This window comes from Quercus robur, chromosome 2 (assembly GCF_932294415.1).
Source record: "Quercus robur chromosome 2, dhQueRobu3.1, whole genome shotgun sequence".
Lineage (NCBI taxonomy): Eukaryota > Viridiplantae > Streptophyta > Magnoliopsida > Fagales > Fagaceae > Quercus > Quercus robur.
In genome coordinates, this window is record NC_065535.1 from 6,484,779 (window position 1) to 6,503,034 (window position 18,256).

The 18,256-nt window shown below is 35.4% G+C and overlaps 1 protein-coding gene across 1 annotated transcript; it reads left to right on the forward strand.

Annotated features, from left to right (window-relative positions):
* Positions 1-16,441: 16,441 nt before the first annotated feature.
* Positions 16,442-17,383, forward strand: LOC126694026 (uncharacterized). Its single transcript, XM_050390054.1, has one exon. It carries the CDS (start codon positions 16,442-16,444, stop codon positions 17,381-17,383), a length of 942 nt encoding a protein of 313 aa, XP_050246011.1.
* The last annotated feature ends 873 nt before the right edge of the window (positions 17,384-18,256 follow it).

Here is an 18,256-nt window from a genome sequence, read left to right on the forward strand (position 1 = left end):
CATCTGGTCTCTTCCTTTTCTCTCCTGCTGATGCTGTCATAGCTTGGGACGCGGGCAGCCTTTTTGTTCTCATAGTTTGCGCTGTCCTTCTGGTTCTCTGTAGCAGGTCAGCAAACTGTGTGATACATAAATTTTCAAGGTTGAGCCTGTAATCAAAAAGCATGTTGGCTATACAGGTTTCCACGAACTCCTTTTCTTCATGGTCTCCATAGCAGTCTAGAGACACATCTTCGAATCTTTTAATAAACTGAACAGGATCTTCTCCAGGTCTCTGCCTCACCATCTGCAGGTTCTGGAAAGTGATTTTGTCTTCACCAGGGTAATATTTGGCGCAGAATTTTTCCATCATCTCATCCCAGGTCCTGATGGACCCGGGTCTCAGCGTGGTGTACCAGGTGTATGCCCTATCTACCAAAGATTTGGCAAATTCCCTTAGACATAATTCTTTGTCTCCTGCATAGGGGCCCATAGTGTGGACAAACCTGCTCACATGTTCCACGGCACTTCCATTCCTCCCATCGAAAGGATGGAACTTTGGGGGTTCGTATCCCTTAGGATATGGTTTGCCAAGGAGTTCTGGAGGGAACGGGGGATCCCGAGAGAATTGCTTGGGGATCCCTGAGAGTTTTTCCCTTTCTTGCTTCAAGAGGGCATTGACGTCTGCCAGTGTCAAATACTGAGGGTTGGCTCTTCCTCCTACTGCTGACCCTCCTTTTGGCTGGGTCCCATCTTGGTGGCCAGTAGGGGGAATGTTGTCTCTGACTTCCTGTGTCCTGCCTTCTTTGAGAAGACGAACTTCTTGCTCCAAATCCTTTAACATTGCTGTCATCCTGGCCATTAGGTCTGGTTCCTGTCTTGCGTGTCTTTGTTCCGACACAACCTCCTGTTCCACCAAGGGTATCCCACCTCCTTGCCTGGAGACTTCCTCGTTTTCTCCTACAGGCTCAGAGACCGTAGGTGGCACATTGGTTCCTTTGCTGTTTCTTTGTCTTGGAGGCATTCTCTGTGAAGGGATTGTTTCTTCCTTCTTCTTTGCCCAGTCCCCAGTGGAGTCGCCAAAATGTGAGAGTGCTTTTTTCGGGATACTCAGGCCCAAGGATCCCGAGCCTGAATGAAAAAGAAAGGATTTGGTGGACTGGGCCTTGACTCACCGCAGCTAAATGGCTGTTTAAGAATCAAGTGAATGTAGAGAATACTCCTGACAACATACAAAAATGACAAACAAGGATATCGAGGAGTGCCAGAAATTAACAACGTAAGCTCAGAAAGAAAAGAAAAGCAGGATTAGCAAGACGATAAAAAAAAGTATTGCGGGGATCCTGGGAATTATGAAACAGTATTTCATTAAAGCATTATCTGTTTGATTACAACAAGCTTACTAGGACGTGATACAAGGTCCAATCAAGCTCAAAAATTGCAGCCTTGAATGGCTATTTCAGCCTTCAAAACTTGCGAAGTTTGATTCTCGTTGGATCCGAGTATGTGCCATAGTTGCTTTTACAGGATATCGGGAAGTAGTATTTGTTTTTCCCTTTGTATTCTTTCTGCCTGGACTTTCTGATGATTTTTTCTAGTGAATCTCTTCTTTCTATTGTTTCTTTCTTTTTTTTCTCGCCGCTTTCTTCACAACCCATCTTCTCCTTTTATAGTGAAGTTTTTATGGGCGTCTTGGGGAACCGTTGGTTCCCCTGTTTTGGTCTTTTGTAAACAGAGTATGTTCTGTCCTCATCATCTTGGTAAGTCCCCTTTTCCGTTTTCTCTCATTCTTTCCTTCTCTTGGTTCTGATTCCTTCGAAAGTTTCTGGTTGGCCATCCTCTTTGGGATGTGCTGAGGTATGCCCTTCTCGGCATCCTCACTTCTGGCGTCTTTTACCTTTCTATTTCTTTCCTATTTGGGCGGAATCCTGTTCTGCTCTTTTGAAATTGTTTTGTTATCATTCTTCTTCCTTGTCTTGGTTCCCCGACGCCTTTTCTGTCTGTGCCATGAAGGGTCGCTTGCGTTCTTTTGTTTTTCTTGTTTTCTTTTTCTGTCTTCTTTCTATCGATCTGTCCTGGTCTTCTTTTTCTTTGCGCTTATTGATGGTGCCTGAGGATCCTTGCGTTTTATACTTTGCTGTGATGTTCTCTCTCTTTTTTTCTTTGGTTGCTTTTCCTTTTCTGGGCTTCGGGATCCTCAGGGCTTTTCGTATAATCCCTTTGGACTTGGTCTGAGTTTTTTTTTTTTTTTTTTTTTGGGCTTAACTCACTCTTTCTTGGGCTTAGCTTATTCTTTCTTGGGCTTATTTTTACTGTGATTTTTTATACCTCAACAATCCCAAACTATTTTTCACTCAAAACCCCATCAATTTCAAGTTCAAACTTTGCAAAATCATCATTAATTTATGCAGAAAATTTTCCAAATTTCATTGATTTGGGGATTTTTGAAAAAGGGGTTCGGAAAGTTGGTTTTTGTCAAAATTTGTTCAAATTTTTGATTGGGCTCTGTCCCATTTGTCTTATTTGTGTCTGTGTTAGCCCCATGTGGGAATTCTAACCTATATTTAGGCAGAATTTCACATGATCATGCATTGCCCACATGCTAAGTAGAGTGTTGCATATCATGTGTTTAATAAAATGCTCAAGTGACATTTTTGAGTTGTTTTGGGCTCTAGTGAGTTCCAAATTTTGGGATTATCCATGATTGAACTTGTATAACATGTTTTGATCATTGGGTGTGTGTTTTACACACTTTGACCCAAATGTGCCTATCTATGCCTTGCCATACATCTCGTAGGCACACCTCATGCACACTACATGCACACTTGATGCACACATATGCACAGTTGTCATTTTTTTTTTTTTTTGCATTTTAATGATATTTACATGTTTTACCACTTAAAGCATGTTCATTTGACACTGTTGTATTTTGTTTTAAGTGTTATGCTTCTGTTTTGGACTAACTTGACACTAATCAAGTTTTTGCTCTTGTTTGTGTGTTTCTACACTTCTTTTCCCTGTTGTGTGTTTACTTGTGCAGATGTCTCCCACCAAGCACTCTGCCTCTAAGAAATCCTCCAAACGTCCACGCACAGACTCCGACAACTTCAAGTCCATTAAGGCAGATATGGCATATAATGATTACGACAAACGAGCAACAATCATCATGGAGAGGGTTGTTCGATTGGAGACACTTCAGGACACTTCCATCCCTGAGGTGTTCAAGGAGAGAACTTGGACGAAGCTGCTAAATCCAAGTGGCAATGTTTAAGAGGAAATCATATGAGAATTTTTCGCCAATGCCACTGTGGATGGAGACCACATGAATTGCTAGGTGTAACACAAGGAATTTGTTATCACAAGGGACTCCATCCAATAATTCTTAGAAGTGCGTCCACCCTCCTAGCCAATCTCCATATAGTACGATGACAGATTGAACTTTCTCGAGCCAATGGAGGAGCTCCTTGGTGGTTCTCTAAACAAGAAATCAATGAACATTATTCCCTTCAACGTAGAGATGAGGACATTGGCTTATGTTGTGATCCACAATTTATATCCGGTGACGAACTTGACCTCATTGTTCACACTGAGGACCACTTTCCTATACGATCTCTACACACAAAAAGAGATCGACATATGTGGACACATATACCACCTTCTGACCAAGAGCATAACCAAAAGGAACTCCAGGACAATCTTGCCCTTCCCCACTCTCATCATGGGTCTCATTGCCAAGACAAAGCTGAAGATTTTGTGCGGTCTCACCATAGTACCTAGAGACTATCCCATTGATGCTAACACTGTGACTAGAAGTAGAGCCCACATCACTAGACCCAAAATCGGCGTTTCTCAAATACCAAGGGATAATGTTGAGAAAGAGGGTGGAGATACTGAAGAAGAGATTGACAGATTCACTTCAGCTCTAGAAAGTTCTGCACAACCATCCTCCCAAGCATAATCATGAGGACCCGATTGTCTTGATCACCTTATGGCACGGGTAAAGTAGATGTATGGCATGCTTGAATCTCATGTGCAGCATACCTCTGACCAGTTTGCGTACATCCAAGGGCAAATTACTGCACTATCTTCACAGATTGAGGATATGTCGATGGTGCAGGGTTGACTCAGAGTCTGACCAGTTCTAGCCTCTTTGGCCATTCCGGTCAAAAAGTGGGAGAAACTTTTGAGGGGGAGACTGCAAAGTTTGAGGGGGAGCAGAACACATATCATAGATATTGGTTTATTTTTGGTGGTTTAGCGGTTTAATTTGTTTTACCTTTATAGTTTTTTTTATAACTCTTGGATATTTACATTGCTTTCTTTTAAAGCTTTAAGTACTTTGGTTTAATTTCAGTTTAATATTCAGTACTTTGTTTATATCACTGATTTGTAGCATTTTTTTTTTTTTGTACTTTTATCTGTTCTTGAATTATCTTGAGTACCACACTCTTGTACCCTTGTTGGATCTTGTATCCTTGATGCAAATACCTCTAGTATTTCGCATTGGTTGTGTGTTGGACATGCAATTAATCCTTGTGATTGGTCTTTATTGCATTACATGTCCGGATGATCATCTACTAGCTAAATAATCATTGTAGTCATTCTTTAATGATTATTCTTGTATGATCAAGATATGCTTAACTGTCTATATAGTGTTTATTACCTTGATCACATTTTACTTGCTTATATACGTACCGTGTATTGAACTTGTCATAAGCTTAATGAAAGTTTTGTTTGCGTGCGAGTGTTTCAGGTCACAGGTACATACATGCAAGTGCTTCACTGCTTCTAGATTAGATGTGAGTGAGTTTTGCCACCGTTCCTAAACTCATGTTTAAGTTTAGAGTCTGTTTTAGGGGTTTTGTCACAAAATAGCCAAAGGGGGAGATTGTAAAGTTGTAATTTACAACTATTTTGTGTTGGCTTTAATTCTATGCCAAATTTTATTGTAATTATGTTCAATCTTATGTACCCTGTATTTTATGTGGGATTTAATTGTAAGGGTTGTGTGTGAGAGAAAGAGAGTGTGAAGACTCAAGGCAAAGTACAGAGCAAAGAAGATTTCGCAGGTAGCTCGCGAGAAGCCTTCCTGCGAAGTGAAGCATGTGATTAGCACATAACTAGACTGCGAAGAGTCAGGACAGGATGGTGACAGTTGGTTTTCGTGAGTGTCTCACGGGTAAGGTCTTCCTGCAAGATACCCGCGAAACATTCTGTGTTGCCAATTTGTCATATCTGATACACACTATCTCTATCCACACTATATATACCCACATTATCCATAGATGTTGAGGAGTGCTTTAGAGAGAAAACCCTAGCCACTATTCTTGAGAGTGTGAGATTGTTATACCCACAATTCTCTACACAATCTATTGTGGTTTTTCCTTAACTCCTACCTCTCCATTTCTTTATCCTTGAGAGGTTGATAGCCCAAACACTTACCACACCCATATTGAGTGTCAAGTGAGGTTTTGGTGCTGCTGGGAAGCATTGGAAGAAGCCAAGTTTTGGTAGATGCAATCAGGCGTATTGCGGGATCCGGAGAGTTAGATAAGACATGGTTCTGAGAAGCCTTGTTGGAGTAGGAGCCTGGAGGGCTTAGGTGCATCGGGTATCTTGTGTTTACACTCTTTTTCCCTATTCTTTTAGCTTTAATTTTACTACTGTGATTTGATGAATATGGCTTAGAGTAGTTTTATTGTTTGTACGCTCGCATTTACTCTTTTTCGCACTTAGTTTAAGTAAGAGTAAAATCAACCGAGCCGTAATCTTTAATTTGGGGGTTTGAACAACTCTTGTATTTTAACACATTTTCGAGCTTTTATATGTGATATTTAAGTTTAGAAAATTTTGATAATAAACTTTTAGTTTGAATGAAATATATTTTGTTTTAATTATTGTTAAATATTACCCCTTAATCAAAACATGAGTTGTTGTGTGGAATTTAATTTTAGAAATTTTTTATAATAGACTTTTAGTCTGAATGGAATTTATATTTGTTGAAATATAAATGATAAAGTTCCACCTAAATTAAATAGTTGTTAAATATTATTCCTTATTTGAGGAAATATATCTTAACAAAAAAATATATAATTAATTTATTAATTAGCGAGAGTCGCCATTTGACACAACCACGGCTTCTAAGCTCAATTTTTATAACATAGTACTAGTATTATTCCTGTGCGATGCACAACTTGATAAAGACTCATATGAAAGCTAATTTTTTTAGAAAAATAATTTTATTAAAAAAATTGTCTTAAGTTTTGATTGTTTAGAGTTTGGTCTTTAACTTAAATGAGTATCCATTGTTTTGCTTTTTTATAGTAAACTTCTTTTGGTATAATAATTTTGTTCGTAAATTCAAAAATAAAGAACAATAAGTAAGATGAATTTATTAGATTAAAAGATAAGTGTAAGTTGCATCTTGAGAAAAAAGAAAAAAGAAAAAAAATATAACAATGTGGGGTGTATTGTCTAGGATTTAATTATAGGGGTGACTTTAATGATTAAGAGAGATTATATCGAAAAACCATGGCTTTATATTTATATATATATCATCCTTCACCCCTTTCCCTATAATAAAGTGTAGGCCCGGCCCCCTAGATAGATGTCCCATATAGCCCCTCCTCCCCCGAGTTGGGTCGAAAAGGGAATCGAATTGAGTTGAGAGAAGTTTATGAATCAAGTGAAAATGAAAAAGAAAAATCGTAAAAAAAAAAAAGGGGGGGGGGGGGGGGGGCAAGTGTGCTTGCTTATTTCTATTATGTTAGAATTAGAAAAATACCAAAAATATGAAGAAGAACTAAGGCACTTGCTTCGGCGAAACCTTTCTCCACCGTTATGGAGTTCTTCTGGTCTAATCTCTGAAATCGAAGATCAGCTGACTAAGTGTGTGTGTGTGTGTATATATATATATATATATATATATGAAAATTCTGATAATAGACTATTAGTTGGAGTATAATTTAAATTTCTAAAACTTAGATGATAAAGTTTTATCTAAATTAATTTATTGTTAAATTTTATTCCTTAGTCAAGAGTCTTGTAGCCTAATATCCTAATAAAATATTAATTTAATAAAATTCAACTTGAGGAAAAAAAACAAAAACAAAAACGTGAGTTGTAAGGGATTTAAATTTAGAAAATTTTGATGATAGACTTTTAGTTTTATTTAAATTAAACAGTTGTTAAATGTAATCCCTTAATTTGAGGAAATATATCATAAAAAATAATATAAATTAATTTACGAATTAGTTGTTCTAAAAATGTTGATAATAGACTTTTAGTTGAAGTAGAAGACAAAATATTGTTTTTTTAGAAAGAAAACGTGGGTTGTTGTTTGGAATTTAAGTTTAAAATTTTTTATAATAGACTTTTAGTTTGAATAGCATTTAAATTTTTTGAAATATTTATGTTTAGAAAATTTTGATTGTAGACTTTTAGTTTGAATAGAATTTAAATTTGTTGAAGTTTAAATGATAAAGTTTTATCTAAATTAAAAAATTGTTAAATATTATCCCTTAATTTTAGGAAATATATCATAACAAATAATATAAAATTAATTTACTAATTAGTTGTTCTTAAAATATTGATAATAGACTTTTAGTTGGAGTAGAAGTCAAAATGTAAGTTTTTATTTTTTTAATTATTTTTTTTATAAAAAGAAAACTTGGGTTATTGTTTGAGATTTAAGTTTAGAATTTTTTTATATATAGACTTTTAGTTTGAATAGAAATTAAATTTATTGAAATATAAATAATAAAGTTTTACCTAAATTAAACAGTTATTAAATATTATCCCTTAAATCGAGGAAATATATCCTAATAAATAATATAGAATTAATTCACTAATTACTGAAAGTAGCCATTTGCCATAGAATGAGTCGAATGAATCGTCTTCACTCATTTTCAGCTATTCAAATCGAGTGGTTAGCATCTGCAACTTAGTGTCCTTCACCTTCTTCGTGCCTTTATAGGTGGGCTCCAATATTTTCCATGCCTCCTTGGCAATCGTTATGTGAGAAATCCTATGAAACTCATCTGGAGAAATACCACAAAAGATAGCATTTAGTGCCTTGCTATTTGCATTGGCTGCCGCAAGAGCCGCCTTATCCTATGTGGATTTAGCGGCCTTCGGCCTAGTCCATCCTACATCTACTGCATCCCAAACACTTTCATTAATTGAACATAGAAATGCCCTCATCCGGACTTTCCAAAAGGCATAATTGCTTCCATCAAAATATGGTGGAGCATTGAGTGATTGAGATCGATCCATCTCAAACGGGGTCAAGGATTGCACCTAGGTAATTAAACCACAGCAAGTGCACCTGCTCTGATAGTGTGTAAAACACCTATGAACATTTAGACCCCCAATTTACAAATTACAAACACAAGCTTATAATCAAACAATGTATGTGCGGAATATGAAAATAAGCTAAAAAAGAATTGGTAAAACAATATAAACCGAAATTAATCACAATCACAGTAGTAATTAAAAGGTAAAGATTAAGGGAAGAGAGATGTAAACACAAAGACAACACAACGATGTGTTATTGAAGAGGAAATTGAAGTCCTCGACGAAAAACCTATCCGCCGCCCTCTAAGCGGTTAATAATCCACTAGAGAATAAAGTTGGGATACATGAATAGCATAAGACCCTCCAAGCCTAATCTACCCAATGCACCTAAACCCTCCAAGCTTCTTACTCCAACAGGGTTACGCCGAACCTTGTCTTCTCTAGCTTACCGAATCCCGCAATAGCCCATTGCATCAACCAAAATGAACTGGTCCCTTCTAAACTGCTTCCTAAACACCAAATAACCTCCCCATAGATATATGGGTATGGTGAGATAAGGATTTGGCTAATGTACCACTCAAGGATGTAATAATGGAGAAGGTGAGAGTAAAGGAATTTGGAGAATCAAAGAATGAAAATTGTGGATGAGTCAATCTTGTTTTTCTTTAGGGCTTCTCTCTCAAAATTCTCTCTAAAAGCTCTCTACATTTCGTGGGTGGGTATTTATAGTAGGGTAAGTGAGGAATGCGAACAGTTAGTTTTCATCAAACAAGGCATTCTGGCGACTCGAGCTCGCGACTGGAACGAATCACAAGTTTGAGTCGTGAGCTAACTGCCTAGCCAATCTAGAAGTTTTGTCCTGTAGTGCTCCAGTTGGTGTGACCCTTCAGCTCCTCTGCATGCTTCACATGTGTGCCATCTTTGGCTACTTGCCAGTCGCGAGCTAGTCGCGAGAACCTGTCGCAAGGCTCTTCTTGAGTGCATACTCTTAAGCTTTTCTTCACACTCTCTCACACACTACTCTTATTTGATTCCCACCTAAATACAAGATTTCTAAATGCTAAATTACAAGCAAATTTGGCACGGAATAAAGCCAACAAAATGATTGAATAAATTCAATCTTATAGAATAGCATTTAAATCTTCTGAAATATTTATGTTTAGAAAATTTTGATTGTAGACTTTTAGTTTGAATAGAATTTAAATTTGTTGAAGTTTAAATGTTAAAGTTTTATCTAAATTAAAAAATTGTTAAATATTATCCCTTAATTTTAGGAAATATATCATAACAAATAATATAAAATTAATTTACTAATTACTCATCAACTAATATTGAAAAGAACTCATTGTCAAGATCCTCGATGATGGCTTTAGATGTTTCACGTGCAACTACATTCACAATGTCCTTTTGAATTTCATGGTGGGTAAGCTTGCAATTTTTAGGAGCTTTTAGGAACACTTCATTGATAGATTCATTGTGATCCCCCAAAAATTGTAGAAGTTCAAGGGAATTTCCTTTATCACTCGAACCTTGAGATTCATCATGACCATGAAAAGCTAATCCCCAGCATAAAAGAAATCTTATGCAATCAACTATTGCATTTAATTGAGCCCGATATTCAATTTTATCTTGATTTGATTGCTTAACCAAAACACTTTGAATGTGTTGTTTTTCCTTCATTAGATCTTCACTCTTCTTGACAACTTGGTTATGAGCACTATTAACTCCTCCAACATGGGAATTTAACTTCTCTTTCTGATTCCAAAGTTTGAATCCCTTCGTTACAAAAGTATCACCTCCTCCTTACTTACCAACATCTTGCCCAAATATGTAGCAATATAAACAAAATATTGCATCCATGTCTATACTATATTCCAAACACTTTCTATTTACGTACCATTCAGATTTAAATTGATGAGGCTTTCCAAAAAAATCTGTTAGAGGGTAATCATGGTTTTTCAAAATAGGTTGACAAGGGCCTCTTTGTAAATAATATCTTCTTGTTTCATCATGATTATTAGGATGATAAGATGATATCTTTTCTTGTGACCCAAGATCTGAAGGAAGATTTTCTAAGTCAAAGTCAACACGAATTCGCTTAGAAGATGAAGATGAATCTTGCATAGGAGATGAATCTTAGTTACGTGGTTTTCTTATCAAATATTTGTCCATAATTCTAACAAAATAATAAAAAATAAACTATAAGTTCATTTGAAATATTAATAAAATTATTAATTATTGTTGTTTAGTTGTTTCATTAATTTGTTTGTCTTTTATAAACTATAATTTGTTGTATTGTTCTTTCATTAATTATAAATTTATTAATTGTTGTTTACCCTAACATAATTTAATTTGTTTGTCTTTTATAATGTATTGGTTAATTAAATTATTTATTATTGGTATTTAGTTGCTTCATTAATTTTTTTTTTACTAACTACTAGTAGTCTAGCACACACCCCACTGTGCATTAGTACACACTAGCACACACCCCATGTGCACACACACCCCTGCCTCCGTATGCCTTTACTTCCCCAATTCAAATATCCCACTCCACATCACATGGCCCCATGGCCCCATCTACCCCCCACTTAACAAACAACGTTCACACAAGAGGAGCCAATTAAGAGCTCAATTCAAGAGAATTAAGAGCTCTCTCTCTCTGACCACAGTCCACAGTCCACAGCAAAACCCAAAGATTAAGAGATAAAAAGAGAGAGAAGTAAAGTGTAAAATACCTTGAGGGAGGCCTGAGGGGCGGCATCGCAGACCATGGCAACACGTCGAGGCATCGGAGGCGAGGAAGGATTTCTAGGCCAAGCGTTGGCGTAACAAGCTTTGATTTGATCGGACCAATCTTTGATCTTTGATGCTCGATCAAAGCTCTGTTGCTCGAGTTTCAGGCGGAGGCGCTGTCGTCGCGCCGTGTAGCACCGATGTGGTTGATGATGAGGTTTCAGGCGGAGACGTAAGGCATTGTCGTTAATGAGGTTTTTTTTTCTTTAGGTTAGGTAAGGTTTCTAATTTTAGGTTTTGCTTTAGCTTTACCATTTGATGATTGATGAATCAGTGAATGCGTATTTGTATTGGGTTTTGGTTGTTTTTTTTTTTTTTTTTTTTTGAGAATACATTTGGGTTAGACCTGTTGGATATTTAGTTAATAATTGATGTTGGCCTTTTTTTTGGGGCGTTCTATGTTTGTTTGTTTTTTTTTTTTTTTAATTTTAGTTAAAAAAAATTTGGCATAAAAAAATTTTAAGGGTGTTCCTAATTTTTTTTTTAAGCGTAGATAAATAAAAAAATTTTAAATTAATATATATAAATTTTTTTTTCAGGTCAGGGTGGTCTTAGGACCACCTTGGACTGAACGTGGCACCGCCATTGATAACAACCTGCCACTTAAAATTTATGAGATATCAAATTATTATTTTAATAACTTAATAATATTAATAGCTAATCTCATAGGTATAGTTTTTAATAATATAAAGTTGGTGGATCTAACTCTTAATAAGTTCATTAATGAAAATGATTATATCTAATTAAATAAAAAAATAATTATAATTATAATTTATTTACTAATTATTCATATAGGTTTGTGAAGGAATAACATTTTTTAGTGGTGGGTTTTATTATATGAGGAAAGAGTTATTTGATGAATAAATCATGATAAGCTTGAACTTGAATGATAAGAAAATATATCAAACTTGAACATGTAATCTAGCTTAGTATGATAATTCGATGAACTTGAGTCCAGCTCGTATTTGAAATAAAATTAAATACATAAACCACTTTACAACATATATATTTGACTCCTTGTGATAAATTAACCAATTAATTAGTCAAGTTAATTAATTAATTCAATTAGCATGCAATAAGCGTGGTAGCACAAACAAATCACCAACTAAATTAAAATGCAGCAGAAAATAAATTGACACGGTGATTTGTTTACGAATGGAGAAAACCTACACGACAAAAACCCAATCGGGTGATGATAAGGTCACCACTCCCGAGAATCCACTATTATCACAACAAGCAGTTACAAGTAAAGAAATCCCAGTACCTTATACCAACCTACAGTTGAACCCTTACCCCAATACCCAATTGGACTTGTTCTGTAGTGACAATCTCTCCTTTCAATGCACGGCTCCCATACGTGACTAACCAATTCGATGCTCAGATCCCAGTATGCGGCTTACTTACCAACTTGAGAAAGATGTTGGATGCAAAGAAAGCCCAAACATCTATTCACGGATTGAAGTGAAATCGGATCTGAAAAACTGATTTTCATAAACCTTGACAGATATCCTATCTATCAAGCAGCTGTTGAGCATTGGGCTTAAACAATCTTTTAAACCTTAATAGATACTAGCTATCGAGCTTTAAAACTCACCACTTCTTCATTTGATTCTTGGACAGATTTGCATAGCTTTAACACTTGTGTACGTTTTTAGACCCCTTAAAAATACAATCGGATTAACCTAGTGAATTAACCAAGTGATTACTTAGTCCAAATTTCAGATCTAGGTTAACATACAATCATATAATCATATCAATGTAAAGTGCGGAATATAAATAACACAAAGATATGATGACCTAGGAAACCACACCAGTAAAAACCTGGGGAGGATTTAACCTAGCTATTCTCAAGGTAAACCTGAATCCACTATGAAAGAATCGAAGTTTTACAATAGCGACTTAGACCACTAACATCCTATTGCTACCCACTAGTAGAAACTTATTGACATGACCATGTGCAAGTTCTGAGACCATGGACTCCTTCTTTCTTGGATTCTCCAGCAAATACAAGCACACTCGCTTGTGTTTCTTTAAGCTCTTTAGTGCAGCAACTGAATGATCATCAAGCTCTCAATGAAATCTCCTTCTTGATAATCCTAAGCATGTGTGAAGGCAACTACCTCTATATCTCACAAGAGATTCACTAGGGTTGAGTTGGAAAATTCTGCAGAAAAACATTCTGCCCGACTTTCAATCGATCGAGTCTAATTCTCGATCGATTTTGCCAGACCGAATTGCACAATAAATTCTGCAACAGCTCGATTCCAACTTTACACAAAAGACCTATACTTTGAGCAAGTCTAAACAAGACTAAAAGCCCGTTTTGATCATGGTTTGTCAACAATACAAATTAGAGTTCTAATACATAAGTTCCTAAGTACTAAGAACCTAACCACTTGAACTTGAAACCTTATTCCTTGAAGTATTAAACACATCCTAGATCTACCCAATTACAAGTAAAATACGTTTTGTCAAAGGATTAGCCAATTCTATATTTACATATATTCCTAACATGATTCACATATGTTCTAACACTAACAATTGGTAGCACGTATTATATCTACATCAATGTTTGTCTCACATATCTAGTTGCACCCATCTGCACATACAACTGACATGATGCACACACTTCGTACACACTAGTGTGTAATAAACAACACTCTTATATCTAATCACTGTAATAGACTTATAGCTTTGGTTCATTTATGAAAGAGAGAAATTTTAACAGGATTTTCTCTTGAATAGGAAATCTTGAAGGATCACTTGCCGAAAACCAAAAAAGCTGTAAAGATGAGGAACTACCTGTATATCCACACGCTAATTCTACTTGAAATGAGCTGATTTACTGTGGGCAGAATTGTCGTTGGGCTGTCTGTTTATGTAATACCTCTGCAGGCAGTGTAGAAGCAAAATTAGTAATTTGTATTGGGTGGCACTTTTAGTCCAAGACAGATCTTTACTTTGCATATGTAAAACTTTTATCTTTTCATGCATTGTGACAAGATCATCACTGCCAATGTGGTCTAGTCCACAGGTAAGTCACTCATACCTGCAAGCCTCCCATGCTGTAGCTTTTGCACGAAGAGATGTTTTCACCTCGGCAAGATTTAGATACATAGAGACATAATTGGAGTAGAGATGTCTAGTCCAACGTTTATTTTATAGTATATGATATGATTTTGAGAAGCATCCCTCTTTCTTGGTTGTATGGTTTTTATACGTGAGAGTATTTGGATTAATGGTAATGTTTTGACTACATGATGATGTTAGCGGATATAAGTTATATCAAGGAGGAAACTTATATAAGGATACGCAATATATTGTCAACCCCAAGTGTTGAAGTCATTTTTTTCCCCTCAAGCATTGACGGAGCTGTTATTGGAATAGGGGGGCAATTCCCCCCCCCCCCCCCCCACCCCCCCCCCTCTCTTTTTTTTTTTTTTTTAATATTACTATATTAATAAGTATTAATTTTAGCAATTTGTTCAATGAAATTACACTTTGCCCCCCTTAATAATGCCATCAATTCTTTTGAGAGTAATGTTATAGCCACAAATGTTTTTACAACGTTTATACAAACTATTGAGATAGCAAATTCTTATTGGTTCATATACTTGCATCACTTTTTACTTATCAATAACCACTCACCACATTAGCAATTTGTAAAAATTTTGTAGTTTTAGCATTTTTCACCTTTTAAAGGACATAAAAAATTAATAGATTAAATCTAAAATAAAATATACAAGCCCAAAAACACTAGCCCAAAAACAAAAATCACCAATAATAAAACTAAAAAAAATTAAGCCCAATCAATCTATTTTACCTAAAACAAACAACTTGGCCATTTAAAAAATTTTAAACAAAAATCCTTAGTAGTAAAACAGTAGACTCAAAGGCCGAAGCCACTGCACATAGCCAGCAGTAGAGTTGCCCCCCATAACTCCAAGTTCTGGCTCCATCCCCGCCTCAAGGGAGGAAAGTTATAAAAGTATACGTAAATTTTTCATTTAGAAATTTTCATTTGTATTAGGTGGATGGTCGGTGCAATATGGATGCACTTTTTGAAGCTCTGCGGACCATATAGACGGGTAGCTCGCTCCCCTTTCTTTCCATACCTCTCCAACCAGTTAGCAACAAAAGGTTGGAATCTTGGGAATTTATATTATCTCTATTAGGGGCAAAATCAAGAATTTTTGTTTGGGGGGCCGAATTATGATACTAATATTAGACAAGACAAATCAACACACACATTCGCAAACACATATGTACTTATAAAAACCTTAATGTTTTAATATTAGAGGAAGTTATAATTCATAAATATATTGTGCATAAAATTATTGACATTTACATATATATTGGCTAAATAATTTTTTATGAGAACTTATTCTCTTTTAAATTCCAATGACTATATAGTTTCAAAAAAAAAAAAAAAAAAATCCAATGACTATATAAAAGTTGTATAATTTGATCATAGAAATGCATGTACACAAATATTTAATTTAAAAAAAATTATCTCCTATCAATATTTTGCTCTGAAAATTTTTCATAAAATAAAATTCCTTTTTTACCATCTCGGTAGTGAAATTATGAAATTATTCATTTTCATTATAAAATATTAATTGTCTATCAAAGTGGTTAACAAAATTTTAATGAAACCAAATGAAGTACCAAAGCATGAATGATGTAAAACTTTAATAGAAGTAGAAGCGTAAGTTTTATAGTAAAAAAATTAAATTGAGATGGAAAATTAAAAAAATTACATTTCCCTATAAATATTGAACCAATTGACTAAATCATTTTTGATAAATTTCATTTTAAGCATGTAACAAATCAAATTATATAGTTTCAAGATTAACAAATTAAAATGTGAGGTTTTAAAAAGTAAAAAATTAAACCCAATAATTTCAAAATATAATAAATTCAACCTAAGGTTTCAAAAACTAGCAAATTAATAAACCCTAACCTATATTATAACTCAAACACTATGGGATGAAGTCTAATTTGTTATCTTTAGAAATAGAGGTTTATTTTGCTACTTTTGAAACTATAGAGTAATTTCATTAATTTGTTACTATAAAACTAGAATGTTTAATTTGTTAAACCACTTAAATTATAAGGTATATATATATATATATATATATATGGAAAGCCGAGCTGATACGCCAAATGTTTGACAAACCTTCCGCTCAAGCTATCCTAGCTATCCTAATTCCTCTTACATCCAATGCAGATGAGTTAGTTTGGGTGTTGGACTCAAAGGGGGGTTTTCTCAGTTAAATCAGCTTACATTGCTTCAAACCCTCAGTTCAACTCGCCAGTGAGATCAACAGTAAAATGGAAGAAGTTCTGGAGCCTAAAAGCTCCGGAAAGGTTAAAAATGTTCCTTTGGAGGTTATGTGTCAATGCCCTTCCCACCAGAGACAATCTTTTCAAGCGCATGAACAGTGTTGACACATCTTGCGTGCTTTGTAATGAGTCTGAAGAGAACCCATGCCACCTTTTCCTTCACTGCCTTATTGCCAAAGCACTATGGTTCGCAGCGTGTTGGGATTTTAAAGCAGAGGAAGTTGCTGTAGTGTCCACTGAAGATATTGTAAACATGGTACTCGACCCCCCAAATGTGTTATGTAACTCCTGGGAGCAATGGAAGGTCTCTCTAACCATGGCCTCAACATTAGAGGAAATCTGGTACCTCAGAAATTCTGTTCTGCACTCGAAGTCTCAACTGGAACTGCATGTTTCTATTCAGCTGATTCAAAGAAGATGTCAAGAATACATGGTTACATGCCCTATATCCCCTTCCCAACCGGTGCCTCATGATCCGACACGTTGGGCTCCACCCCCACTTGGTTGCATTAAACTCAACGTGGATGCGGCCTTATCGAGCTCTAAGGCAGCCGTAGCAGTTGTTGCAAGGGAATGTTCTGGCGCTGTCTGTGGTGTTTGGGCCAAAACCATCTCCCTCCGTTCACCGCTCCAAGCTGAAGCTGAAGCGATCCTATGGGCTGTCCAGATTGCTTTAAAGGAAGGGTGGAGCTATGTTTCAATCGAAGGGGACTCTAAGACCTGTATGGAGTATCTATCTCTGCTTAAGATTGATCTGGAGTGGTCCATCCGAACCATCATCTCTAACGTGGTTGTGTTAGCAAAGTCTTTGGCTAATTGTTCTTTTGTTTGGGTTAGAAGGTGTTGTAATTCTGCAGCACATGTAGCTGCTAAATTTGCTTTAAGCTCCTTTTTGTCTTTTCTTGTCTTCAAGGATTATCTTCCCCCAGCGATTTTAGCTGTTTGTATGGAAGAGTCCAAACTGTGTTCCTAGTTCTTTTTTTTTCAGCAATAGATTGAAGCTTATCAAAAAAAATATATATATATATATATATATATTCCTTTCTTTTTTAAGAATAGCATTGGACTAAAATATTTGGGTAACCAACTCAATTTTAATAAGGTAAATATTTGAAATATTCAATAAAAACACATAGTATAAAAGGATTTTTGATCATTTTAGAGGGGCCATGGCCCCCTCCCTTGTTAATAGTTCTAAATGGCCTTGGAAAAAGCAAGAAGCGCTTCGTTCACAATATTATCACAACAAATCATAAACGATAAGTTTTTACTAGTTCTAATTTGAAACGACCACTTAAATAATGAATAAAACTCATTTTCAAATAACTGAAAAATATGTCGTACAGGCACTGATAGTAGTTTATTCCAATTTTGAAATACAACCTAGGAAGTTATTACACGCTAAAACCATGTTAAATCCTTGGAAGAATGGATACTCCATTTTGCCTCAACAACATATGTATTCCATGTGTGTCCCAACCCTTTTTTTGAAAAAAAGGGACGATACGTCTAGGATATGGCCATGATACAACTCAGATACAACCCAACCTCCCAATCAAGATAGCTCAAACTTGTAAGGATTTTTATTTATATTCTTTATATATTAGTTTTAATGTTGAACACTTATCTAATTATTTTTTATTTACACTTTTGGACATTAGTTTGTATTCTAAACATCATATAATGGCCATGTATTCACTTTATTTTCCATTATTGCTTTTAAATTGATTTATACTTAATAATTTTATAAAAAAAATTATTAATTAATACATGTAATCACATCATATCATATCATAATTTTTCAAGAATTTCTATATCATCGTATCCCATATCGTATTTTACCCAT